This window comes from Colias croceus, chromosome 5, assembly GCF_905220415.1.
Source record: "Colias croceus chromosome 5, ilColCroc2.1".
Taxonomy (NCBI): Eukaryota; Metazoa; Arthropoda; class Insecta; order Lepidoptera; family Pieridae; genus Colias; species Colias croceus.
Window position 1 is genome coordinate 461,666 of NC_059541.1, and position 27,693 is coordinate 489,358.

The following is a 27,693-nucleotide window of genomic DNA, read 5'->3' on the forward strand; positions in this document are numbered from 1 at the left end:
GCTCCCTCGAAGGTGGACAACCTCCCGGAGTGGAAAATACTTGAATGGGGAATTTATAAGCATTACCGACCGACTGTAGAATCGCTGTTAGCAGATGTAACAAATGGACAGGAAATTCGAATGCATTTTCAAATGACTGCCCTATTGCTTCAACTCAGGGGCAAAAGGGGCTCGCGGGCTGCTTGCAGCCCGCGCACCACGCACCCTCGAAGGTCGACAGCATTCCAGAATAGAAAATATTTGAATTGGGAATTTATAAGCACTTCCGATTGACTGTGGAATCGCTGTTAGCAGGAAATTACAAATGGACTGGGAATTCCAACACATTTTCTAATGACTGCCCTATTGCTTCAACCCTGGGGCAAAAGGAGCTCGCGGGCTGCTTGCAGCCCGCGCACAACGCACCAGCTAGTATTATAATATATAAAGCTACACTACCACTCACTGACATCGGGTTTCTCGGAAACTACGCGGAAAGTTGGGGGGATTTCGACGTGATCGTGTAGAGGTGCTCCGAGTGACCACCGGAAAAATATTGACAACTCCAACACCCTGGACAAGAGAGTGGACCCCTGGAGGTGCGCGGAAACGGTGCCACTTGGAGGGGGGGTGTCTGAACAAAAAATGCTCGGAACTGGTGGCGATTACCAGGGGTGGTGGAAAAATGGGGATTTTCGCGAAAACAAGATGGCCGCCGTACTTTGCCAAAATCGCCGTTTATGAATCCTTACGTCTCAAATTTGGCACACGTGCTCTGTTCGAGCCGGCAAATCGATCGGTGCCCCGTTCGAGTGGCTCCGGGCCCCCGTTTCCAACTTCCATACAACGTAAACTCCAACGGCCTGCGGAAACGGAGCGAGTTGGGTTGGGGGTCCCGGAACTAAAAATGATCACCACCCTGGGACGCTACCAGGGAGCCATAGTGGGACGCTCGATTTTGGAATTTTTCCATTTTTGGCGCAAACATAAAAACGTAAATTTAGACGAGGTGGTGCAATGGAGAAATACACCAATGATGCATTCGTACTCGCCCAGCTCCCAGGATATCCAGAAAAATCCGAAATCTTAAACTTTCCCACATCTCGCGAAGACGGTCAACGGCCCGCGCAAACGGTAGCAGCTGCATCTGGGGTGCTCAAACTAAAGTTGGAGTAGACCTCGAGCAATTACCACAGATAGTGAAAAAAATTCAAAATGGCGGAAAAAATGGCCGCCGCCATACAAATTCTAAAACGGCCATCGCTGGTCCGATCGCGCTGAAACTTGGCACAGGGGCTTTAATCGAGCCGCACATTGAGGTGGCATACTCATAATCGAGTTTCCATCGCTGGTTTCCGAGTTTCATACAACGTGAAATTCGACGGCTCTCCGAAACGGCGCCAGATAGCCGGGGGGTGTAGAACTAAAAAATGATCAGGAAGATGGGGTGCTACCAGGGCAATCGAGAAATTTCAAATTGGACGCAATTTTTTTTCAAAAAATGGCCAATTTTTCAAAGCAAGATGGTGGCGCCGGTTCCGTCACGATCAGTCTGAAAATTGACTTCTGTGCTCTGATTGGTCAGATTTACAAAACTGCATACTCAGAATTTCTCTCCGACCCCCGGTTTCCATTTTCCATACATCACGAAATTCAACGGCTCTCTGAACTGGTGGCACTTAGGTTGGGGTCACAAAGGTAAAAAATGTTTAAAAACTTAGTCCGCTTCCAGGCACATAAAAATTTTTGCTAAAAAGCGAATTTTTTTTTTCGAAAATTTTGTATGGAAATTTCCATAGTAGGAAGGGTAATTGAATAGCATCGGCAAAAGACGGCACCGACGGGCTGCTTGCTGCCCGCGCACCGCGCAACTTCGAGGGTTGACAGCCTCCCGGAGTAGAAAATATTTATTAACTTTTGAACTACCGCACGAGCCAAGCGAGCGAAGCGAGCGAGTCACGGCAGCGGCCGGCGTAAATATTTAAATAGATAGCGAGGAGCGAAGCGACGAGCGTGTTAGGTTAACTTTTGAACTACTTACTGCACGAGCCAAGTGAGCGAAGCGAGCGAGTCGCGTCAACGGCCGGCCTAAATATTCAAATAGGTAGCGAGGAGCGAAGCGACGAGCGTGTTAGGTTAACTTATGAACTACCTACCGCACGAGCCAAGCGAGCGAAGCGAGCGAGTTGCGGCAGCTGCCAGCCTAAATATTCAAATAGGTAGCGAGGAGCGAAGCGACGAGCGTGTTAGGTTAACTCTTGAACAGTTTATTATGAAAAGTCACTGCCCGCTATCGATAAGACGTTGCAAAAATTTTACCAATATTTGAATAAGTAATTTATAAGCAGTTTAGGTAGCGAGGAGCGAAGCGACGAGCGTGTAAGGTTAACTTTTGAACTACCACACGAGCCATGCGAGCGAAGCGAGCGAGTCACGGTAGCGGCCGCCGGCCGGCCTAAATATTCAAATAGGTAGCGAGGAGCGAAGCGACGAGCGTGTTAGGTTAACTTTTGAACTACCTATCGCACGAGCCAAGCGAGCGAAGCGAGCGAGTCGCGGCAGCGGCCGGCCTAAATATTCGAATAGGTAGCGAGGAGCGAAGCGACGAGCGTGTTAGGTTAACTCTTGAACAGTTTATTATGAAAAGTCACTGCCCGCTATCGATAAGACGTTTCAAAAATTTTACCAATATTTGAATAAGTAATTTATAAGCAGTTTCGACTGACTGTAGAATCGCTGTTAGCAGATGTTACAAATGGAAAGGAAATTCGAATGCATTTTCAAATGACTGAAGATTTCTGCCCTGGGATGAGCCGCGAGCTGCTTGCAGCTCGCGCACCACTCACCCTCGAAGGTGGACAGCCCCCCGGAATATAAAATATTTGAATGGGGAATTTATATGCATTACCGACTGACTGTAGAATCGCTGTTAGGAGATGTAACAAATGGATAGGAAATTCGAATGCATTTTCAAATGACGGAAGATTTCTGCCCTGGGATGCTTCGCGGGCTGCTTGCAGCCCGCGCACTACGCTCCCTCGAAGGTGGACAACCTCCCGGAGTGGAAAATACTTGAATGGGGAATTTATAAGCATTACCGACCGACTGTAGAATCGCTGTTAGCAGATGTAACAAATGGACAGGAAATTCGAATGCATTTTCAAATGACTGCCCTATTGCTTCAACTCAGGGGCAAAAGGGGCTCGCGGGCTGCTTGCAGCCCGCGCACCACGCACCCTCGAAGGTCGACAGCATTCCAGAATAGAAAATATTTGAATTGGGAATTTATAAGCACTTCCGATTGACTGTGGAATCGCTGTTAGCAGGAAATTACAAATGGACTGGGAATTCCAACACATTTTCTAATGACTGCCCTATTGCTTCAACCCTGGGGCAAAAGGAGCTCGCGGGCTGCTTGCAGCCCGCGCACAACGCACCAGCTAGTTATTATTATATATAAAGCTACACTACCACTCACTCACTGACATCGGTTTTCTCGGAAACTACGTGGAAAGTGGGGGGGATAATGACGTGATCGTGTAGAGGTGCGCCGAGTGACCAGAGGAAAAATATAGCGATCTCGATCATCTTCGAAAACCAAGTGGACCCCTGGAGGTGCGCAAAAACGGTGATACCTGGAGGGGGGGTGTCTGAACAAAAAATGCTCGGAACTGGTGGCGATTACCAGGGGTGGTGGAAAAATGGGGATTTTCGCGAAAACAAGATGGCCGCCGTACTTTGCCAAAATCGCCGTTTATGAATCCTTACGTCTCAAATTTGGCACACGTGCTCTGTTCGAGCCGGCGAATCGATCGGTGCCCCGTTCGAGTGGCTCCGGGCCCCCGTTTCCAACTTCCATACAACATAAACTCCAACGGCCCGCGGAAACGGTGCGAGTTGGGTGGGGGGTCCCGGAACTAAAAATGATCACCACCCTGGGACGCTACCAGGGAGCCGTAGTGGGACGCTCGATTTTGGAATTTTTCCATTTTTGGCGCAAACATAAAAACGTAAATTTAGCCGAGGTGGCGCAACGCGGAAACACACTCTCACCACGTTTGTACTCGCCCAGCTCCCAGGATATCCAGAAAAATCCGAAATCTTGAACTTTCTCACAGCCCGCGGAGACGGTCAACGGCCTGCGCAAACGGTAGCAGCTACATCTGGGGTGCTCGAACTAAACTTGTAGTAGACCTCGAGCAATTACCACAGATAGTGAAAAAAATTCAAAATGGCGGAAAAAATGGCCGCCGCCATACAAATTCTAAAACGGCCATCGCTGGTCCGATCGCGCTGAAACTTGGCACAGGGGCTTTAATCGAGCCGCACATTAAGTTGGCATACTCATAATTGAGTTTCCATGGCTGGTTTCTGAGTTTCATACAACACAAAATTCGACGGCTCTCCGAAACGGCGCCAGATAGCCGGGGGGTGTAGAACTAAAAAATGATCAGGAAGATGGGGTGCTACCAGGGCAATTGAGAAATTTCAAATTGGACGTAATTTTTTTTTTCAAAAATGGCCGATTTTTCGAGGCAAGATGGTGGCGCCGGTTACTTTACGATCGGTCTGAAAATTGACTTTTGTGCTCTGATCGGCCAGATTTACAAAACTGCATACTCCGAATTTCTCTCCGACCCCCGGTTTCCATTTTCCATACATCACATAATTCAACGGCTCTCTGAACCGGTGGCAGGTAGGTCGTGGTCGCCAAAGTAAAAAATGCTTCAAAATCTGGTCCGCTTCCAGATATATAAAAATTTTTGTTAAAAAGCGAAATTTTTTTTTCGAAAATTTTGTATGGAAATTTCCATAGTAGGAAGGGTAATTGAATAGCATCGGCAAAAGACGGCACCGCGGGCTGCTTGCTGCCCGCGCACCGCGCAACTTCGAGGGTTGACAGCCTCCCGGAGTAGAAAATATTTATTAACTTTTGAACTACCGCACGAGCCAAGCGAGCGAAGCGAGCGAGTCACGGCAGCGGCCAGTGTAAATATTCAAATAGGTAGCGAGGAGCGAAGCGACGAGCGTGTTAGGTTAACTTTTGAACTACTTACCGCAAGAGCCAAGCGAGCGAAGCGAGCGAGTCGCATCAACGGCCGGCCTAAATATTCAAATAGGTAGCGAGGAGCGAAGCGACGAGCGTGTTAGGTTAACTTATGAACTACCTACCGCACGAGCCAAGCGAGCGAAGCGAGCGAGTTGCGGCAGCGGCCGGCCTAAATATTCAAATAGGTAGCGAGGAGCGAAGCGACGAGCGTGTTAGGTTAACTCTTGAACAGTTTATTATGAAAAGTCACTGCCCGCTATCGATAGACGTTTCAAAAATTTTACCAATATTTGAATAAGTAATTTATAAGCAGTTTAAGTAGCGAGGAGCGAAGCGACGAGCGTGTAAGGTTAACTTTTGAACTACCACACGAGCCATGCGAGCGAAGCGAGCGAGTCACGGCAGCGGCCGGCCTAAATATTCAAATAGGTAGCGAGGAGCGAAGCGACGAGCATGTTAGGTTAACTTTTGAACTACCTATCGCACGAGCCAAGCGAGCGAAGCGAGCGAGACGCGGCAGCGGCCGGCCTAAATATTCAAATAGGTAGCGAGGAGCGAAGCGACGAGCGTGTTAGGTTAACTCTTGAACAGTTTATTATGAAAAGTCACTACCCGCTATCGATAAGACGTTTCAAAAATTTAACAATATTTGAATAAGTAATTTATAAGCAGTTTCGACTAACTGTAGAATCGCTGTTAGCAGATGTTACAAATGGAAAGGAAATTCGAATGCATTTTCAAATGACTGAAGATTTCTGCCCTGGGATGAGCCGCGAGCTGCTTGCAGCTCGCGCACCACGCACCCTCGAAGGTGGACAGCCCCCCGGAATAGAAAATATTTGAATGGGGAATTTATAAGCATTACCGACTGACTGTAGAATCGCTGTTAGGTGATGTAACAAATGGAAAGGAAATTCGAATGCATTTTCAAATGACTGAAGATTTCTGCCCTGGGATGAGCCGCGAGCTGCTTGCAGCTCGTGCACCACGCACCCTCGAAGGTGGACAGCCCCCCGGAATAGAAAATATTTGAATGGGGAATTTATAAGCATTACCGACTGACTGTAGAATCGCTGTTAGCAGATGTAACAAATGGACAGAAAATCCGAATATATTTTCAAATGACTGCCCTATTGCTTCAACCCAGGGGCAAAAGGGGCTCGCGGGCTGCTTGCAGCCCGCGCACAACGCACCAGCTAGTTTATTATTATTATATATAAAGCTACACTACCACTCACTCACTGACATCGGTTTTCTCGGAAACTACGTGGAAAGTGGGGGGGATTTCGATGTGATCGTGTAGAAGTGCGCCGAGTGACCAGAGGAAAAATATAGCGATCTGGATCATCTTCGAATACCGAGTGGACCCCTGGAGGTGCGCAAAAACGGTGCCACCTGGAGGGGGGGTGTCTGAACAAAAAATGCTCAGAACTGGTGGCGATTACCAGGGGAGGTGGAAAAATGGGGATTTTCGCGAAAACAAGATGGCCGCCGTACTTTGCCAAAATCGCCGTTTATGAATCCTTACGTCCCAAATTTGGCACACGTGCTCTGTTCGAGCCGGCGAATCGATCGGTGCCCCGTTCGAGTGGCTCCGGGCCCCCGTTTCCAACTTCCATACAACGTAAACTCCAACGGCCTGCGGAAACGGTGCGAGTTGGGTTGGGGGTCCCGGAACTAAAAATGATCACCACCCTGGGACGCTACCAGGGAGCCATAGTGGGACGCTCGATTTTGGAATTTTTCCATTTTTGGCGCAAACATAAAAACGTAAATTTAGACGAGGTGGTGCAATGGAGAAATACACCAATGATGCATTCGTACTCGCCCAGCTCCCAGGATATCCAGAAAAATCCGAAATCTTAAACTTTCCCTCATCTCTCGAAGACGGTCAACGGCCCGCGCAAACGGTAGCAGCTACATCTGGGGTGCTCAAACTAAACTTGGAGTAGACCTCGAGCAATTACCACAGATAGTGAAAAAAATTCAAAATGGCGGAAAAAATGGCCGCCGCCATACAAATTCTAAAACGGCCATCGCTGGTCCGATTGCGCTGAAACTTGGCACAGGGGCTTTAATCGAGCCGCATATTAAGTTGGCATACTCATAATCGAGTTTCCATAGCTGGTTTCCGAGTTTCATACAACGCGAAATTCGACGGCTCTCCGAAACGGCGCAAGATAGGTGGGGGGTGTAGAACTAAAAAATGATCAGGAAGATGGGGTGCTACCAGGGCAATCGAGAAATTTCAAATTGGACGTAATTTTTTTTCAAAAAATGGCCAATTTTTCAAAGCAAGATGGTGGCGCCGGTTACTTTACGATGGGTCTAAAAATTGACTTTTGTGCTCTTGTCGGCTATATTCACAAAACTGCATACTCAGAATCTCTCTCCGACCCCTGGTTTCCATTTTCCATACATCACGAAATTCAACGGCTCTCTGAACCGGTGGCAGGTAGGTTGGGGTCGTCGAAGTAAAAAATGCTTCAAAACCTGGTCCGCTTCCAGACATGTAAAAATTTTTGGTAAAAAAGCGAATTTTTTTTTTCGAAAATTTTGTATGGAAATTTCCATAGTAGGAAGGGTGATTGAATTTTATTATTGGTGTCACGGCAGCGGCCAGCGTAAATATTCAAATAGGTAGCGAGGAGCGAAGCGACGAGCGTGTTAGGTTAACTTTTGAACTACTTACCGCACGAGCCAAGCGAGCGAAGCGAGCGAGTCGCGTCAACGGCCGGCCTAAATATTCAAATAGGTAGCGAGGAGCGAAGCGACGAGCGTGTTAGGTTAACTTATGAACTACCTACCGCACGAGCCAAGCGAGCGAAGCGAGCGAGTTGCGGCAGCGGCCGGCCTAAATATTCAAATAGGTAGCGAGGAGCGAAGCGACGAGCGTGTTAGGTTAACTCTTGAACAGTTTATTATGAAAAGTCACTGCCCGCTATCGATAAGACGTTTCAAAAATTTTACCAATATTTGAATAAGTAATTTATAAGCAGTTTAGGTAGCGAGGAGCGAAGCGACGAGCGTGTAAGGTTAACTTTTGAACTACCACACGAGCCATGCGAGCGAAGCGAGCGAGTCACGACAGCGGCCGGCCTAAATATTCAAATAGGTAGCGAGGAGCGAAGCGACGAGCGTGTTAGGTTAACTTTTGAACTACCTATCGCACGAGCCAAGCGAGCGAAGCGAGCGAGTCGCGGCAGCGGCCGGCCTAAATATTCAAATAGGTAGCGAGGAGCGAAGCGACGAGCGTGTTAGGTTAACTTTTGAACTACCTATCGCACGAGCCAAGCGAGCGAAGCGAGCGAGTCGCGGCAGCGGCCGGCCTAAATATTCAAATAGGTAGCGAGGAGCGAAGCGACGAGCGTGTTAGGTTAACTCTTGAGTTTATTATGAAAAGTCACTGCCCGCTATCGATAAGACGTTTCAAAAATTTAACAACATTTGAATTAGTAATTTATAAGCAGTTTCGACTGACTGTAGAATCGCTGTTAGCAGATGTTACAAATGGAAAGGAAATTCGAATGCATTTTCAAATGACTGAAGATTTCTGCCCTGGGATGAGCCGCGAGCTGCTTGCAGCTCGCGCACCACGCACCCTCGAAGGTGGACAGCCCCCCGGAATAGAAAATTTTGAATGGGGAATTTATAAGCATTACCGACTGACTGTAGAATCGCTGTTAGGAGATGTAACAAATGGATAGGAAATTTGAATGCATTTTCAAATGACTGAAGATTTCTGCCCTGGGATGAGCCGCGAGCTGCTTGCAGCTCGCGCACCATGCACCCTCGAAGGTGAACCGCCCCCCGGAATAGAAAATATTTGACATTTATAAGCACTTCCGATTGACTGTGGAATCGCTGTTTGCAGATAATAGCAAATTGACGGGAAATTTTAATGCATTTTCAAATGACTGAAGATTTCTGTCCTGGGATGTTTCGCGGGCTGCTTGCAGCCCGCGCACTACGCTCCCTCGAAGGTGGACAGCCTCCCGGAGTGGAAAATACTTGAATGGGGAATTTATAAGCATTACCGACTGACTGTGGATTCGCTGTTAGCAGAAAATTACAAATGGACTGGGAATTCTAACACATTTTCTAAACCAACCAGCTTCAACCCAGGGGCAAAAGGGGCTCGCGGGCTGCTTGCAGCCCGCGCACAACGCACCAGCTAGTTATAATATATAAAGCTACACTACCACTCACTCACTGACATCGCTTTTCTCGGAAACTACGCGGAAAGTTGGGGGGATTTCGACGTGACCGTGTAGAGGTGCGCCGAGTGACCACCGGAAAAATATAGCGATCTCCAACACCCTGGACAAGAGAGTGGACCCCTGGAGGTGCGCAAAAACGGTGATACCTGGAGGGGGGGTGTCTGAACAAAAAATGCTCGGAACTGGTGGCGATTACCAGGGGTGGTGGAAAAATGGGGATTTTCGCGAAAACAAGATGGCCGCCGTACATTGCCAAAATCGCCGTTTATGAATCCTTACGTCCCAAATTTGGCACACGTGCTCTGTTCGAGCCGGCGAATCGATCGGTGCCCCTTTCGAGTGGCTCCGGGCCCCCGTTTCCAACTTCCATACAACGTAAACTCCAACGGCCCGCGGAAACGGTGCGAGTTGGGTGGGGGGTGCCGGAACTAAAAATGATCACCACCCTGGGACGCTACCAGGGAGCCATAGTGGGATGCTCGATTTTGGAATTTTTCCATTTTTGGCGCAAACATAAAAACGTAAATTTAGACGAGGTGGTGCAATAGAGAAATAAACCAATGACGCATTCATACTCGCCCAGCTCCCAGGATATCCAGAAAAATCCGAAATCTTAAACTTTCCTTCATCTCGCGGAGACGGTCAACGGCCCGCGCAAACGGTAACAGCTACATCTGGGGTGCTCGAACTAAACTTGTAGTAGACCTCGAGCAATTACCACAGATAGTGAAAAAAATTCAAAATGGCGGAAAAAATGGCCGCCGCCATACAAATTCTAAAACGGCCATCGCTGGTCCGATCGCGCTGAAACTAGGCACAAGGGCTTTAATTGAGTCGCATATTAAGTTGGCATACTCATAATTGAGTTTTCATCGCTGGTTTCCGAGTTTCATACAACGCAAAATTCGACGGCTCTCCGAAACGGCGCGAGATAGGTGGGGGGTGTAGAACTAAAAAATGATCAGGAAGATGGGGCGCTACCAGGGCAATCGAGAAATTTCAAATTGGACGCAATTTTTTTTCAAAAAATGGCCAATTTTTCAAAGCAAGATGGTGGCGCCCGTTACTTTACGATCGGTCTGAAAATTGACTTCTGTGCTTTAATCGGTCAGATTTACAAAACTGCATACTCAGAATTTCTCTCCGACCCCCGGTTTCCATTTTCCATACATCACGAAATTCAACGGCTATCTGAACTGGTGGCACTTAGGTCGGGGTTGCCGAAGTAAAAAATGTTTAAAAACTTGGTCCGCTTCCAGGCACATAAAAATTTTTGCTAAAAAGCGAAATTTTTTTTTTCGAAAATTTTGTATGGAAATTTCCATAGTAGGAAGGGTGATTGAAGAGCAACGGCAAAAGACGGCACCGCGGGCTGCTTGCTGCCCGCGCACCGCGCAACCTCGAAGGTCGACAGCCTCCCGGAGTAGAAAATATTTATTAAATTTTGAACTACCGCACGAGCCAAGCGAGCGAAGCGAGCGAATCACGGCAGCGGCTGGCGTAAATATTCAAATAGGTAGCGAGGAGCGAAGCGACGAGCGTGTTAGGTTAACTTTTGAACTACCGCACGAGTCAAGCGAGCGAAGCGAGCGAGTCGCGGCAGCGGCCGGCGTAAATATTGAAAGAAGTAGCGAGGAGCGAAGTGACGAGCGAGTTAGGTTAACTTTTGAACTACCGCACTAGCCAAGCGAGCGAAGCGAGCAAGTCACGTCAGCGGCCGGCGTAAATATTCAAAGAAGTAGCGAGGAGCGAAGCGACGAGCGAGTTAGGTTAACTTTTGAACTACTGCACTAGCCAAGCGAGCGAAGCGAGCAAGTCACGTCAGCGGCCGGCGTAAATATTCAAAGAAGTAGCGAGGAGCGAAGCGACGAGCGAGTTAGGTTAACTTTTGAACTACCGCACTAGCCAAGCGAGCGAAGCGAGCAAGTCACGTTAGCGGCCGGCGTAAATATTCAAATAGGTAGCGAGGAGCGAAGCGACGAGCGTGTTAAGTAAACTCTTGAACAGAAGCGACTTTAGGGCGATTCCCACTCAAACAAAAAAACTACGTAGGTTAAAGTAGGTTCTTATTTTTAGTGCCGAAAGCATAATGAATTTGATTTGAAACGAAGCTACTAAAAAGACTGAAGTTTTCAATACGTAATAATATATGTATACATCTTCACACATTTATTGAGTGAATGAGCCAATCGTTTACGCTTTATAAGCGTAGGACTTACACCAAGAGTAGTGTAGTTTTTGTTTCGAAAATAGCCAATTTTTTGTTTTGCGAATAATGTAATTGAATTGCAAGTAGGTAGTTCTTGTATCGAAATAATCGTAGTTCTTGTATCAAAAAATAGCGTACTTTAATAAGTGCTTAGTGCTTGGCACCGACTTCAAACCTATATAGTGAATAACACAACTAAATAATATGTAGTAATTAATTATTTTTTACTTTTCCGTTTTTTGAAGTCGGTTTTTTTAAAGTAGTTATTTTTATAGTGTAACGATATCTTATTCGATACACCCTTTGACTTTAGTCCTATGGCTTTCACTTAGATATTTTTAGTGCCGAAAGCATAATGAATTTGATTTTAAACGACGCTACTAAAAAGGCTTGAAGTTTTCATTATGTTTTATACATCTTCACACATTTATTGTCTTGAACAGTTTATTATGAAAAGTCACCGCTATTTATTAGACACATCAAATAAATGAAATTCGGGATCACGTTCATGGACAGGAAATTCGAATGCATTTTCAAATTACTGAAGATTTCTGCTCTGGGATGAGCCGCGAGCTGCTTGCAGCTCGCGTACCACGCACCCTCGAAGGTGAACCGCCCCCCAGAATAGAAAATATTTGAATTTGAAATTTATAAGCACTTCCGATTTACTGTGGAATCGCTGTTAGCAGATAAAAGCAAATTGACGGGGAATTTTAACGCATTTTCAAATGACTGAAGATTTCTGCCCTGGGATGATTCGCGAGCTGCTTGCAGCTCGCGCACCACGCACCTTCGAAGGTGGACAGCCCCCCGGAATAGAAAATATTTTAATGGGGAATTTATAATTACTTCCGATTTACTGTGGAATCGCTGTTAGCAGATAAAAGCAAATTGACGGGGAATTTTAACGCATTTTCAAATGACTGAAGATTTTTGTCCCTGGGATGTACCGCGGGCTGCTTGCAGCCCGCGCACCACGCACCCTCGATGGTGGATACCCCCGGAATAGAAAATATTTGAATGGGGAATTAATAAGCAGTTTCGACTGACTGTAGAATCGCTTTTAGCAGATGTTACAAATGGAAAGGAAATTCGAATGCATTTTCAAATGACTGAAGATTTCTGCCCTGGGATGAGCCGCGAGCTGCTTGCAGCTCGCGCACCACGCACCCTCGAAGGTGAACCGCCCCCCGGAATAGAAAATATTTTAATGGGGAATTTATAAGTACTTCCGATTTACTGTGGAATCGCTGTTAGCAGATAAAAGCAAATTGACGGGGAATTTTAACGCATTTTCTAATGACTGAAGATTTTTGTCCCTGGGATGTACCGCGGGCTGCTTGCAGCCCGTGCACCACGCACCCTCGATGGTGGATAGCCCCCCGGAATAGAAAATATTTGAATGGGGAATTTATAAGCAGTTTCGACTGACTGTAGAATCGCTGTTAGCAGATGTTACAAATGGATAGGAAATTTGAATGCATTTTCAAATGACTGAAGATTTCTGCCCTGGGATGAGCCGCGAGCTGCTTGCAGCTCGCGCACCATGCACCCTCGAAGGTGAACCGCCCCCCGGAATAGAAAATATTTGAATTTGAAATTTATAAGCACTTCCGATTGACTGTGGAATCGCTGTTTGCAGATAATAGCAAATTGACGGGGAATTTTAATGCATTTTCAAATGACTGAAGATTTCTGTCCTGGCATGCTTCGCGGGCTGCTTGCAGCCCACGCACTACGCTCCCTCGAAGGTGGACAGCCTCCCGGAGTGGAAAATACTTGAATGGGGAATTTATAAGCATTACCGACTGACTGTGGAATCGCTGTTAGCAGAAAATTACAAAAGGACTGGGAATTCTAACACATTTTCTAATGACTGCCCTATTGCTTCAACCCAGGGGCAAAAGGGGCTCGCGGGCTGCTTGCAGCCCGCGCACAATGCACCAGCTAGTCATATATATATAAAGCTACACTACCACTCACTCACTGACTGACTGACATCGGGTTTCTCGGAAACTAAGGGGAAAGTGGGGGGGATTATGACGTGATCGTGTAGAGGTGTGCCGAGAGACCAGAGGAAAAATATAGCGATCTCGATCATCTTCGAAAACCAAGTGGACCCCTGGAGGTGCGCAAAAACGGTGATACCTGGAGGGGGGTTGTCTGAACAAAAAATGCTCGGAACTGGTGGCGATTACCAGGGGAGGTGGAAAAATGGGGATTTTCGCGAAAACAAGATGGCCGCCGTACTTTGCCAAAATCGCCGTTTATGAATCCTTACGTCTCAAATTTGGCACACGTGCTCTGTTCAAGCCAGCGAATCGATCGGTGCCCCGTTCGAGTGGCTCCGGGCCCCCGTTTCCATCTTCCATACAACGTAAAACCCAACGGCCCGCGGAAACGGTGCGAGTTGGGTGGGGGGTCCCGGAACTAAAAATGATCACCACCCTGGGACGCTACCAGGGAGCCGTAGTGGGATGCTCGATTTTGGAATTTTTCCATTTTTGGCGCAAACATAAAAACGTAAATTTAGCCGAGGTGGTGCAATAGAGAAATAAACCAATGACGCATTCATACTCGCCCAACTCCCAGGATATCCAGAAAAATCCGAAATCTTAAACTTTCCCACATCTCGCGAAGACGGTCAACGGCCCGCGCAAACGGTAGCAGCTGCATCTGGGGTGCTCGAACTAAACTTGTAGTAGACCTCGAGCAATTACCACAGAGTGTGAAAAAAATTCAAAATGGCGGAAAAAATGGCCGCCGCCATACAAATTCTAAAACGGCCATCGCTGATGTGATCGCGCTGAAACTTGGCTCAGGGGCTTTAATCGAGCCGCAAATTAAGTTGGCGTACTCATAATCGAGTTTCCACAGCTGGTTTCCGAGTTTCATACAACGCGAAATTCGACGGCTCTCCGAAACGGCGCGAGATAGGTGGGGTGTGTAGAACTAAAAAATGATCAGGAAGATGGGGCGCTACCAGGGCAATCGAGAAATTTCAAATTGGACGCAATTTTTTTTTCAAAAATGGCCAATTTTTCAAAGCAAGATGGTGGCGCCGGTTCCGTCACGATCGGTCTGAAAATTGACTTCTGTGCTTGAATCGACCAGATTTACAAAACTTCATACTTAGAATTTCTCTCCGACCCCCGGTTTCCATTTTCCATACATCACGAAATTCAACGGCTCTCTGAACCGGTGGCAGGTAGGTCGGGGTCGCCTAAGTAAAAAATGCTTCAAAACCTGGTCCGCTTCCAGGTATATAAAAATTTTTGGTAAAAAGCGAAATTTTTTTTTCTCTAAAATTTTGTATGAAAATTTCCATAGTAGGAAGGGTAATTGAATAGCAACGGCAAAAGACGGCAACTTCGAGGGTTGACAGCCTCCCGGAGTAGAAAATATTTATTAACTTTTGAACTACCGCACGAGCCAAGCGAGCGAAGCGAGCGAGTCACGGCAGCGGCCAGCGTAAATATTCAAATAGGTAGCGAGGAGCGAAGCGACGAGCGTGTTAGGTTAACTTTTGAACTACTTACCGCACGAGCCAAGCGAGCGAAGCGAGCGAGTCGCGTCAACAGCCGGCCTAAATATTCAAATAGGTAGCGAGGAGCGAAGCGACGAGCGTGTTAGGTTAACCCTTGAACAGTTTATTATGAAAAGTCACTGCCGCGCTATCGATAAGACGTTTAAAAAATTTACCAATATTTGAATAAGTAATTTATAAGCAGTTTAGGTAGCGAGGAGCGAAGCGACGAGCGTGTAAGGTTAACTTTTGAACTACCACACGAGCCATGCGAGCGAAGCGAGCGAGTCACGGCAGCGGCCGGCCTAAATATTCAAATAGGTAGCGAGGAGCGAAGCGACGAGCGTGTCAGGTTAACTTTTGAACTACCTATCGCACGAGCCAAGCGAGCGAAGCGAGCGAGTCGCGGCAGCGGCCGGCCTAAATATTCAAATAGGTAGGTAGCGAGGAGCGAAGCGACGAGCGTGTTAGGTTAACTCTTGTACAGTTTATTATGAAAAGTCACTGCCCGCTATCGATAAGACATTTCAAAAATTTAACAACATTTGAATAAGTAATTTATAAGCAGTTTCGACTGACTGTAGAATCGCTGTTAGCAGATGTTACAAATGGAAAGGAAATTCGAATGCATTTTCAAATGACTGAAGATTTCTGCCCTGGGATGAGCCGCGAGCTGCTTGCAGCTCGCGCACCACGCACCCTCGAAGGTGGACAGCCCCCCGGAATAGAAAATATTTGAATGGGGAATTTATAAGCATTACCGACTGACTGCAGAATCACTGTTAGGAGATGTAACAAATGGATAGGAAATTCGAATGCATTTTTAAATGACTGAAGATTTCTGCCCTGGGATGCTTCGCGGGCTGCTTGCAGCCCGCGCACTACGCTCCCTCGAAGGTGGACAGCCTCCCGGAGTGGAAAATACTTGAATGGGGAATTTATAAGCATTAACGACTTACTGTAGAATCGCTGTTAGCAGATGTAACAAATGGACAGAAAATTTGAATATACTTTCAAATGACTGCCCTATTGCTTCAACCCAGGGGCAAAAGGGGCTCGCGGGCTGCTTGCAGCCCGCGCACAACGCACCAGCTAGTTTGAGAATATAAATGAAACTCAGTATTTGTATAAAATAATAAGTTCTGACAGAAAAAAAGGAACAAAAGTGAAAACACCGAAAATACCTAATATTATGTAGATAATAATAAATTCTGATAACGTGATCTCTATCATTTCTTATCTCTCAAATTATAAATGAAACAACTCACCTTCACCGTCGAGATCTTCATAGCCATCTCTCAAGTCCCTCAGAGGAATCATCACAGTTGTTTAAACTAAATTAATTTGTTTGGTAAATAAATGCATCGCGTCGTTTCGTCGACAGCGGCGCCGCGGTGCGACTACCGGGAACTAATTGATAAGCACATACTGTTATCACGAAAAGATAACTCACTGTCTATTATATGTTTAGCAGACTATTTGATATCGATATTCGGTCATTTACTATCTGTGTTCATTTTATTTACATATCTAAAGTATGATGATTTCATCTGGTTATGACTTAGTGTAACCGTGGTATAGGAAATGGTGGGGAGAAATAGGTTATCGCTATCTTTATTCTAAACTAATTCATACACATTTCTGTTAATGTTTAGGGAATAATCTATAAGTAGAATGGTAGATATGATCATAACTCTTATGCTAAAAGCCGCAAGGTAGAGGCGGAGAGCTGTCGCTACAAAAAGTACAAAATACACACATTAACTCTTATATTTGCGTAAGATATTATAATGGACTATAATAATAATAATATAATAGTCTGTCACCCAGGGAAGTGTAGCTTCCAATAACAATGAGCGAATTTTTCAAATCAGTTTCGTAGTTTTTGAGCCTTATCAATGCACACAAACAATGAATCATTTAGTATTTTCTAGGGTTTGATTTTACGCGAGTATTATCTATACATTTATACATTCCCATGTCAAACGTACCAAAAGACTAGAAGACACGATCAGCCAATACTGCCAACATCCGGAAAAATACTCCAGATACCAACTACGGAGGAATAGGTGGAGGTAGTTCACAAATAACAATTTTTGAATGACCATCAAGACGTACAACATCTCAGTCTCCCCGTGACCACGCTCGCTGTAAAGTGTTCGAAACGTCAGGAAAATAATAGAATGAATAAATCGCGTTTAAAATCCGTTAAAAAGTCTTTAATTTCTAAATGAATCATTTGCTCTATATAATAATAACTAGCTGCTCCGCGCGGTTTCACCCCCGTGGCTCCAGTCTCCACCCCTGTTGGTCGTAGCGTGATGATATACTTATATTTAGCCTTATAACCTTCCTCTATAAATGGGCTATCAAACACCGAAATAATTTTTCAAATCGGACCAGTAGTTCCCGAGATTAGCACGTTCAAACAAACAAACTCTTCAGCTTTATAATATAAGTATAGATTAGCTTAGATGAGCCGTAGAAACAATCTCATTCACTTTTTACAAATTGTGTAGACATAAAAATTATTATGATAAGTGTAACGGTGCATTTAGACCAAACGAACATAGAGCTTGATCTAGAGCAAGAGCATTCTTTCGTGATCTTTTAGTGTAAACGAAAACTCGTAAGTATTCAATGTTCATTGCATAATATAATACTTTCGAACGCACTAAAAACAACGAAAGAATGCTCTACGCCTGTTTATCTTCTTATAAATAAAAATGAATCGCAAAATGTGTTGGTAAGCGCATAACTCGAGAACGGCAGAACCGATTTCGATAATTTTTTTTTTATTATATTTCTTGAAGTGCGAGGATGGATCTTATGTAGAGAAAACGTAAACATGTACCACGGGCGAAGCCGGGGCGGACCGCTAGTACTAAAATAATTTTGACATAGTGAGATGAGAATGAGCCTTCGCTCGTTTGATCTAAATGCACCGTAAGAAAATGCTTTCTGAATACATTCAAAACTTGCTTTCAGTTCGGGAATCTAACCCGGACGTTTTGAAAAATAAACTGTTACTTTCTTTATAAACTGTTAGGTATTATGTTCTTTAGGTATTTATTGTGTAGCCATCGATGTATCTTTAAACATCAATTAGTAGGTAAATAATACTGTGAAACACGATGTTTAACCAATGTAGGTATTCACAAATCACAGCATTTGCATAACATTTAATTTATCTACTTTTTAGTAGGTGTTAAAAATGACTGCTCTATTCACCTATTATTTTTAGGCAAGAGTGTCTGTTTTCAAGGATATCGAACTTTGTCATCTTAATAAAGACTTTGTCATTACTGGGATTGAGGTAAGTATACAATCTATACTAATATATAATTAAGCAGAAGAGTTTGTTTGTTTGTTTGAACGCGCTAATCTCGGGAACTACTAGTCCGATTTGAAAAATTATTTCGGTGTTAGATAGCCCATTTATCGAGGAAGGCTATAGGTTATATATCATCACGCTAACATCAACATGAGCGGAGCAATGCGGGTAAAACCGCGGAGAACAGCTAGTAGAAAAATAAAACAACAAATATATTCAGAGTATTTATTAACAAAATCGCCATGCCTAGTGCACCACATACATAAAGCAAATAAAAGTCAGTTACACTGAACATTTTAATATAATACAGCTACTGCTATATTTCGGACGTTAATTACTTATAATTAAAGGTCAATGTTTTGTACGTACACGATCTTTTCTTGGTCAATCAATAGTATCTTTTATTTTAATTTATGGTTTATTTTATGACATCGTGAGTTCTTAACTTATAAAAATTATGATGCAAATTGCAAATATTTCGAGATTTGTCTAAGAAAAATAAGTTAAAATTCATACTTAATTTGATTTCTGATTGATTAATATTATAAACTTAGTAGAATATATTATTTCTGACTTAGAAAGTTTTTCATTATTATAACTGCAATTTATTGAACATATAGGTATGGTAACCAAAAGTTAATGTGTATGATATTTCTGTATTTAACTACATTTTAGAACACTTTACATTCTTGCTATCCTCACAGTTATTTTGAAGTTTTAATTCTACTTTTTAACATATTCTCATATAATTAAATATATATTGACAGCATTTATAACTAGAGAAAGGGAAAGCTTTATTTGTTACGAAAGACAAGTACGAATTATCAAGTACATAAGTTACAATGCTGGCCAATCTAGAAGGAACACACAACAATATTTAATATTAATGGAAAAATAATCTTAGCAAGAATGTAAAATCTTTCTTACATTGAACCAATTAAATTAAATAAAACATTTACGAATAACTAACTAATACTGTTATTATTTATTAACGGGGCAGTGTCTTCGCTCTCTGATTTTTCGCTGTCACTCGTCACTGCAAACAAAATTATAGGTTATGTTTGAATTTCGTTAATTAAAAATCTAATATAGATACATGCATGTTAGTAAGCTGAGAGGTAAAGATTTAAAAGATTGATAATAGTTATTACTAAATAATATTGGGTCATACGTCAGATAAAAAATATTTTTTAAATACATCGCATTTTTATTGGCTCTTTTAACGATTTACACTTTTTAATTCAATTTTAACAATAAAAAAGAGTGTGTGTGTGCCGAGCACACATGTCAGAAGTAAAACTTTTTTGGCAAGATTTGAAGATACCAAAATCTTCGCCTATCTCCATGACATAACGGTATTACCATAAAGCGGCCTTGAAATTATACACTCAACGCGCCTTCAGAAGTTTCACTTTGCAAAACATAGTCCCATTAAAAATGCGATTTGTAACAGGTTTTACAATTATTGCTACAGAATATAAAATAATTTACTAACTATAGATAATAATTATATTGACCCCAATTCTACTTAAAATTAGTTAAATTGCTCGTTCTAATTGTTCTAGATTTCTAGAACTATTATATTACTAGAATGTATGCCAAAATTCGTGGCTGTAGGATGAAAAATATTAATTATTCACAAGATTTCGTACTTTTAGTAAATGTACAAGGTGGCATTGTATAATATCAGTAGTTCTTGATAGCCTTTCAAATGACTTATACATATCATTTCCTTTAGTTAGTATCGTCATTCAAAACGCTTACGTAGCTCCATTTTTCCAAAACATAGAGGCTCTATAGATAATTTTAATGTGTTGTGGGACACCAGCCGCACCTGCCCATGACTACACTATAGATATAAGGCCGTGGGCAGGACGCGGCCGATGTTTACCTGTTGCGAGATATATATCTTAATTTTAATGTTGCCTATATTATTAATCAGTTTAAAATCAATGAATTCGAATAATACAAAGGTAATGTCAACAATCTGCATGCCTCTACAGGAAGGAATGTAATTTTGACTGTACCAAATCGTAAAAAATGTAAGTATCATAAATCGGTATGAATAATAAAATCAGGGCCAATAAAGTTATTACTTTATTATAATGAACATACTTAACTAACTACATAACAATAAGCTAAAATAAAGCGCAAAGCAGCACTAACCTTAGCGTCCACCATATCATTTCACTCCTAGCTTTTAGACAAATTAATATTTTAGTTTTATATTCATTATTAAGGTGTATACATACGTTCAAAAAAATTTAAGTATTTAAGTAACAAAAACATTGAAATAAATGAATTTAAACTTAATCTAAAAGGAAAATTCTTGTTTGTAAGCTTATAATATAAAATGGTTTATAACATCAGTATGTAAACACCACTGATAGCGCTGTAATAAAACAATATTCAAAATGTACATACGCTTATATTTCACATAAAAATACACTCCACTATACTGTTACAGTAACATATATTTACATCACACTTCACCTATCAAGCTAGCTTGGAAGAGAAATACTCAATTTAATAAAGCATAGTTCCCTACTGAGCAAACACTGTTTTATAGATAACGGTTTAAAAACGCGTCAACATTGAATCACGCTTTAAACCCGTTAAAAATTAAGCTTCAATATTCAAAGGAGAAGTTATACATTTTTCTGTTTAACAATATCAGATCAATACAATGTAATAATTCTTACAAATCCAACAAAACATCATAGTAATTGTAAAATATTTGTATAACACAATATCTGCAATAATAATGAGTATATTTTAGTTAAGATTAAGTATAAGAGACAAGCGCTTCTAGCGTATATACTACATATAATAATACATAAATACAGACAAGGTTAGCCGACACCACGCTTGAGTATTAACTATTAAGTATTAATTTATTTGTATTTGAAAATGAAAGTGTTAGAAAGGAGATAAGATTGCAAGTCTTACACAATATTAATTTTAGTGTGAGCCACATACTTGCTAGAAATCTGTATGCAAAGTTCAAATTAAAAATAACATTGAATGTACCAATTTTGTTGGCACGCACTGTACATGCAAAATTTAAGCAAAAACGTGGCTCACACTAGAATTAATAAATATTTGGCGTTATAAACTAGCTTAATATTCCTTAATTACAAAATTGTCTACATTGTGATATTTAGCGACGGATAATTGTTCTATCACGTGTCATCTTTTTTAAAACTAAAACTTGTGACTCGTGAAAACATTTGTTTTTCTATAATGTAATTTTTAAATACTTCATTTTGATATTCTTACCGATATTTTATTTTATTTCAATTTAAAATTAAATCTAACACAATTTTCTCTTGGAGCAATAATATATTAATCTCGATTACAGTTCAAAGTTTTAACGATAAACTTTATTATAACAACAAAATCTCGAATTTTAAGACAGTGCCATACTTGATTTAAATTATGAAAATTTCACGAGTCACAAGGTACCCACACGACTTACTGCACAAAACTTCCTATGTATATTTCATGATTACCCTTGCTGAGTTCCCAATCTAGAAACCAACAATTTCATTATTCCTATTAACGTTTATTTATATTTCTTTACATATTGGCAAAAGATTCTTAATAACGGTAATTTCATTTCACAAATAACATTTAGGGGAATGCGCAAGCGAGATAAATATTGGTTTATTACAATTGATCATGGACAAACTTCTAAAAATATATACATTTTTTGCGGGTAGTCATGATAATCAATTTCCGTATACCCACATTTGTAGTCATAATGTAAACGACATTTTTGATGCTAGTTTATTTGATGTCAGTATAACTACGTTTAAACCCTATATTTTCTTACCTACAAAAATATAACACTTAACAATAACATAACAGAAGCCGTCAAACGCATTTCTGTCATACGTTAACAATCAGACAAATATTATAATGAAAATATTAACCCCCATTCCAAACCGTCAATTACAGTTACTTTTTACGTGTTATAAGTATGAATTTATAATAGTTGTGACACCTGTATTCGAAATGGACATGTATCAACTATGAAGGCAAAGTTCATGTGGCTCGTATTACGTATTTAAATGGTCAAATCAGAACATTACACGAACGGTATACTGGCTTATATTGTGTTATACGTGACTGGTATACTAGCAACACAACGCAACACGACAGAGCATAGCAAATGATAAGTTGTATAGCGAATTTACTGGGTTCATTTTATTGTGTTGAAAAACTTATTATATGAATATTTGGAAAAATGAAAAATGAATTCATTATGATATATTAAAGGGAAGCTATTTATTCAATTTGCAAATTACGTATAATACAGTACTGGTATACAATCGAACAATACATACGCACCTAGTAGAATACGCGTATATTACGTCATTGGTATACTTTACGCGCCCAACGCAAACACTTTCATTTCCACCATACACTGGTGTGCAGCAGCAGCAGCAGTATACCACTACACACGTGTAAAACTATCTAAGTATGTGCGACAACAATTCGAGTCCATTATTATGTTCCTAGTATACCAGTTCACTGTATAATACACGTCTTTACGTCTCTGCCCACGCGGTAAACACTGCCTATGCACTGCCCAGAGCCCATTGGCCAGTACTCATAGGCAGTATACACGTGTTGACGCATCTCGCGTGCGTACCATTAGCGTCAGCGGGCATGTTACAACAGGGACAAATTCAATTTTTTTTACAATTAAAATCATTGTTTTATTTGTTACCAGTTTTGTTACATTAGTCCGTTGCTAGTATACCAATACACACATACGCGCCCAGTATAACGTTATTTGTACACGTGCCAAGTATACCACGCATCTATGAGTCACTACCCTCGCCTACAGACTGCCCGTTAGTCCAGTACTGACAGGCAGTATACAAGTATACTATCTAATTGTGCGTTCTGCGGGCGGGCGTGTTAACACGGCGCGCGTGCGTACCATTAGCGTTGGCGGGCATGTTACAACAGGGACGAATTCAACTTGTTTACAACTTTTACATTTAACTTTTGTAACCAGTATACACGTCCAATATAACACATCTATACGTCTCTGCCCACGCGGGTAATGTTGCCTACACACTGCCCACGCCTATACACGGGTGCTATCTAAGTGTGCGCTCTGCGGGCGGGCGTGTTGACGCGTCTCGCGTGCGTACCGTTAGCGGCGGCGGGCTTGGCGCGCGGCGCGCTGATGCGGAACAGCTGGATGTGCAGGTGCTCGCAGATCTCCAGGCAGATCTGCCCGCAGTACCGCACCAGCTCGATGCACACCCACACCTGCAATTTATTGAATGTTTGTGTAACGCTAGAAAACAATTATATATAAACAGTGGAAATGAATGGGAAGAATGTAAATGAATGAACTGTGACCATATTATGTATTCGTGGGCAGTGTAGTTTATCAGAAGCATTTGAAGCAATTAATGTGCAACATTTTTCATTGATTCTCGGCTTCTACGGGTCGTCTCTAAATAATTTACCTTCATTGATATATGATTTACTCAACACTAAAATAAACGTTTGAAATGGACGATGTAGGTAGTTCAAGTGAGTAAAAGTAGGTAATAGGTAAGTAGAGCGAAGTAGGTAGTCATTTAACAGACATACGTGTGTATATGTGTGCGGACGACTATGTTTTAACAATGATAACATAATATAAACAGATTCAATGTATGTTATAAAATATAAATATAAATGCATCAATCTTTTATTTATGAACACATCAAACACTCACGGTACATAGCCAGAGCACATAGTACTCTGGTAGCGCGTTGTTGAAGTACTGGTTGAGGAACAACATCGCCGGGCCCAGCATCGACCAGTCGTAGTACTCCATCTCGCTCTTTGTCATATGCGCCACCTGAGATAGAAGATCCAGATGGTATAGAAATTATGTGCGTGAAAGTAGATATGATATTGGTATATAGATCTTTTTTTGCACTAAAATGACATTTTTAGATAATCTTTTTACTTTTGCTTCATGGATGGTCAAATGAAAAATTAATTTTTAACAGGACTTCCTTAATAATATACAAGTTTTCTCGTTAATTCCAAATACTTTGAAAGAACCAGAAAGCAGCTAGGTGTCCAATTTCAAAAAATAATAATTTAAAACTAAAAGAAGCCTGAAAACAACTTATAAAAAACTTTGCTAGAGTTTACTCACCACGAGCCGATTAGTGACTTTAGCGGCGACCATCCCGAACGCCAGTATGTACAGCGCCGGGTGGTTCTCGTACACGTGAGACTCGCTCTTCTGGAAGATGATGAAGGCCGGCACTACCACGAACGAGAACGGGATCACCGGGGACAGTATGCTCGTGCCCTATGGAAGGAGGAGCTGTAACTTCGCCCTTAACTACACCTGGTTTATAGCCTGTGACTTCTGAGTACAAAGGTTCGAGTTCTTGATCGATTCTAGATTTTTAAATAGCAAAATAAAATAAAGGGAGTAATATTAGATACTTTTGTACTCAGAGGGTGAATAGTTTAACTTTAACAAATGATTATAGCGGCTAAAAACCAGGTATAAATAAATAAATGTAACCCAAAAAATACATGCTGCCATTATTTAACAAAACTTACAAAGCAAACAGCAAACTATGCATGCAAAGCTAGCCACTACTGACTACACATTGAGTACAATCAACACAGGTTAGCCACAGACAGTTACGGGGTAAGACAAGGACATGTTAACGTCGCGTCAAACAGTTAGCCGCTGCGCATGCGTTAAGTGGCGTCACGAGCACGTCAAGTCACGGCGAGCGTGACGGACGACGGCACGATGCTTATACAACAAACTCTTACTGCGACCGTGGAGCCGTTTTTCCCAACTCCGCCGCGCATTATGACCTTAACGTATCCGAAGACCAGGAAAACTGTCATCAGGACGACGGCGTAATTGGACAGCAGGTTTACGCTGATGTTTATGGTCGGAAGCTGATTACATGCGTTGATCGCGAACGGTCGGCGACATGCGAGTTAGGTCCGGCGGCGACAGCGTCGAAAAATAAAAAAAAAACACATGCCATTATTGCTAGAGTACTGAAGTAGCCGGTGGTGGAATGTGACATCTTCACTCATCCCCGCTATAATAGCGACATAAAACCGCGTCACACAGCTCTTTATGGAGAAGCCAACGATTACTCCTGCTTTTGTATGAATGATTCATTAGACATTTCTTTTCGGGAACGCAAACACTAGTGTGTAGATGGATACGCATTTGTACAAAGCCTGCCCACCACCTAAGAATCAGTTTGTGCCGGTGCGGTCTTACAGCGACGGTAGATCCGTTTTTCCCGCAGCCCCTAACGCGGAAGGTCGACAGGAAATTGATGATAAAATATAGTTGGCCGGCGACAGCTAGGGAGAATACTTTGAGACGCCACGGCACCTCTAGGCCCGGAATCTGTGACCAATTTGGATTTTTACAAGCTACGTAGATAACTTGACTGTATAATTTATCCTCGGTTTGATTAGGCTGACAAAAATTCAGATTTTTTAGGAAATTGAGCATCTCTACGATAAAACGGAAGTATCCGTGTTAAAAGAAAAACAATGGTGGTTAAGAGAACTCCATGACGTTAAATGGTTTGCGGAATGAGTGAAGACCCACATGAGCTTACACCCAACCACTTCGAGGTTAAAATAAACATAAATGACTTAGATTTTACTGACTCTTTTCTAGGTTAAGCTCGATATTCGAGCTCAACCTAGAAAATACACAATCGAGTACATGCTATTAAAAAAACCCACATGATAAGCGACAAAACAAAAATGTTAAAAGAAATTATCAAATTGAAGCCGTAACAACTCCTGTACCTAAAATACAGCTACACTTATACAAAATAACGTTTAGAAATTTAGTAAAAACTTAAAAATAACAAAACGGTAGTCACAAATACGTCAGCTACAAGGCAACGAAGCGACCATAACTTTTTAACCATAAATTATATTAATCTACCCTCAACACACTATGAGGATTAAGCCGAACTATCAAAGTCAACAACTAAGTCTACTATGGCGTGGGAGTTACGTCATATTTCAACAATTAGTAATATCCCAGTAAACAATCTCATATTTACAGATAACGTCTTTATAACGAACCACAGTTATTTTAAGGAAATAAAATGAAATATGAAGGTGACAACTGAAAAACCAACAATTGATAAAATCAAGATTCAGAAGGAAATTTTCTATTCCAAATTGGAAAACAGATAAATGGTATAGTAAACAGGAGAACGCTTTAGCAGAAAACTCAAATTATTTATTCGGATAATATTTCTGTAGTAGTACGTTTACATTTTGTTTACGTTTACATTTAATAATTCACAATAGTCATCATTGCCTCGAAAAAGGAAACCCAGTAGTGCCTATAAAGGTCTAAATATACCGTAAATTTCACCATAAAGACAATAACCAATGTGTCCCATTATTCCCATTTTAGTGCTAATTCCAACTACGTTTCCCACATGTAGACAGTGATCCCAGTTTTGTCTCCACCAGATATACCACAATATTGTGAGGAACACCAAGTTCCAATATAGTGTAACTACATTTCCCAACAATGTTTTCACAACATCACATGCCTAGTGTCACAGTGGTTCCCATAGTAGGGAACTACGTCTTGTCTACTATCCTAGTAGTACAACAAATACGATTGATCTACTATTTCACTACTTTCAACCTCATTGCTTTCATAACGATCAATTTTCTATCCCACTATTTTGTACCCCAATTTACAACACTCCGGCTTTGCAAACACACATTGTATTCGGAACACTGCTTGCCTATTATCCCAGTAGTGTTACCCCACTGCCCTATCATTATCTTCCATTGCTTTCCTGCCTGCCTATCATCCTAGTGGTGTACCCTCCCCACTGCCCTATCATTATCTTCCATTGCTTTCCTGCCTGCCTATCATCCTAGTGGTGTACCCTCCCCACTACCCCTTTGCTAACTGCTTCTATAGATCTGCCTATCATCTCGCGGTGTACTCTATCCACTATCCTTTGCTAACTCTCTCTGTAGAACACTGCCTGCCTATCATCTCAGTGGTGTACCCTATCCACTATCCTTTGCTAACTCTCTCTGTAGAACACTGCCTGCCTATCATCTCAGTGGTGTACCCTATCCACTATCCTTTGCTAACTCTCTCTGTAGAACACTGCCTGCCTATCATCTCAGTGGTGTACCCTATCCACTATCCTTTGCTAACTCTCTCTGTAGAACACTGCCTGCCTATCATCCCAGTGGTGTACCCTATCCACTACCCGTTCCTAACCATCTTAAGAACACTGCGTGCCTATCATCCCAGTGGTGTACCCTACCCACTACCCGTTCCTAACCATCTTTAGAACCTTT

At 42.2% G+C, this 27,693-nt stretch overlaps 2 protein-coding genes across 8 annotated transcripts in view; both read right to left on the reverse strand.

The window, feature by feature from the left end:
* Nucleotides 1-16,383, reverse strand: part of LOC123692119 (probable phospholipid-transporting ATPase IA) — a 108,694-nt gene extending 92,311 nt beyond the window's left edge. For all 5 annotated transcript variants that reach the window (XM_045636767.1, XM_045636765.1, XM_045636771.1 and 2 more), the window contains exon 1: nt 16,253-16,383. In XM_045636767.1, the coding sequence (XP_045492723.1) occupies nt 16,253-16,304 (52 nt within the window). In that variant the 5' untranslated portion in view covers nt 16,305-16,383. The remainder of the gene's footprint in view (nt 1-16,252) is intronic.
* A 2,146-nt stretch (nt 16,384-18,529) lies between these two features.
* LOC123692123 (cholinephosphotransferase 1) overlaps nt 18,530-27,693 on the reverse strand; it is a 35,185-nt gene continuing 26,021 nt past the window's right edge. Inside the window, exons 4-8 of one of the 3 annotated variants that reach the window (XM_045636777.1) lie at nt 25,138-25,269; nt 24,497-24,655; nt 24,065-24,190; nt 23,487-23,607; nt 18,530-19,354 (exon numbers count right to left, since the gene is read on the reverse strand). In XM_045636777.1, the coding sequence (XP_045492733.1) occupies nt 19,284-19,354; nt 23,487-23,607; nt 24,065-24,190; nt 24,497-24,655; nt 25,138-25,269 (609 nt within the window). In that variant the 3' untranslated portion in view covers nt 18,530-19,283. Of the gene's footprint in view, nt 19,355-23,486; nt 23,608-24,064; nt 24,191-24,496; nt 24,656-25,137; nt 25,270-25,606; nt 25,739-27,693 lie in introns of all 3 variants that reach the window. The other 2 variants (XM_045636778.1, XM_045636780.1) reach the window with 2 other exon arrangements.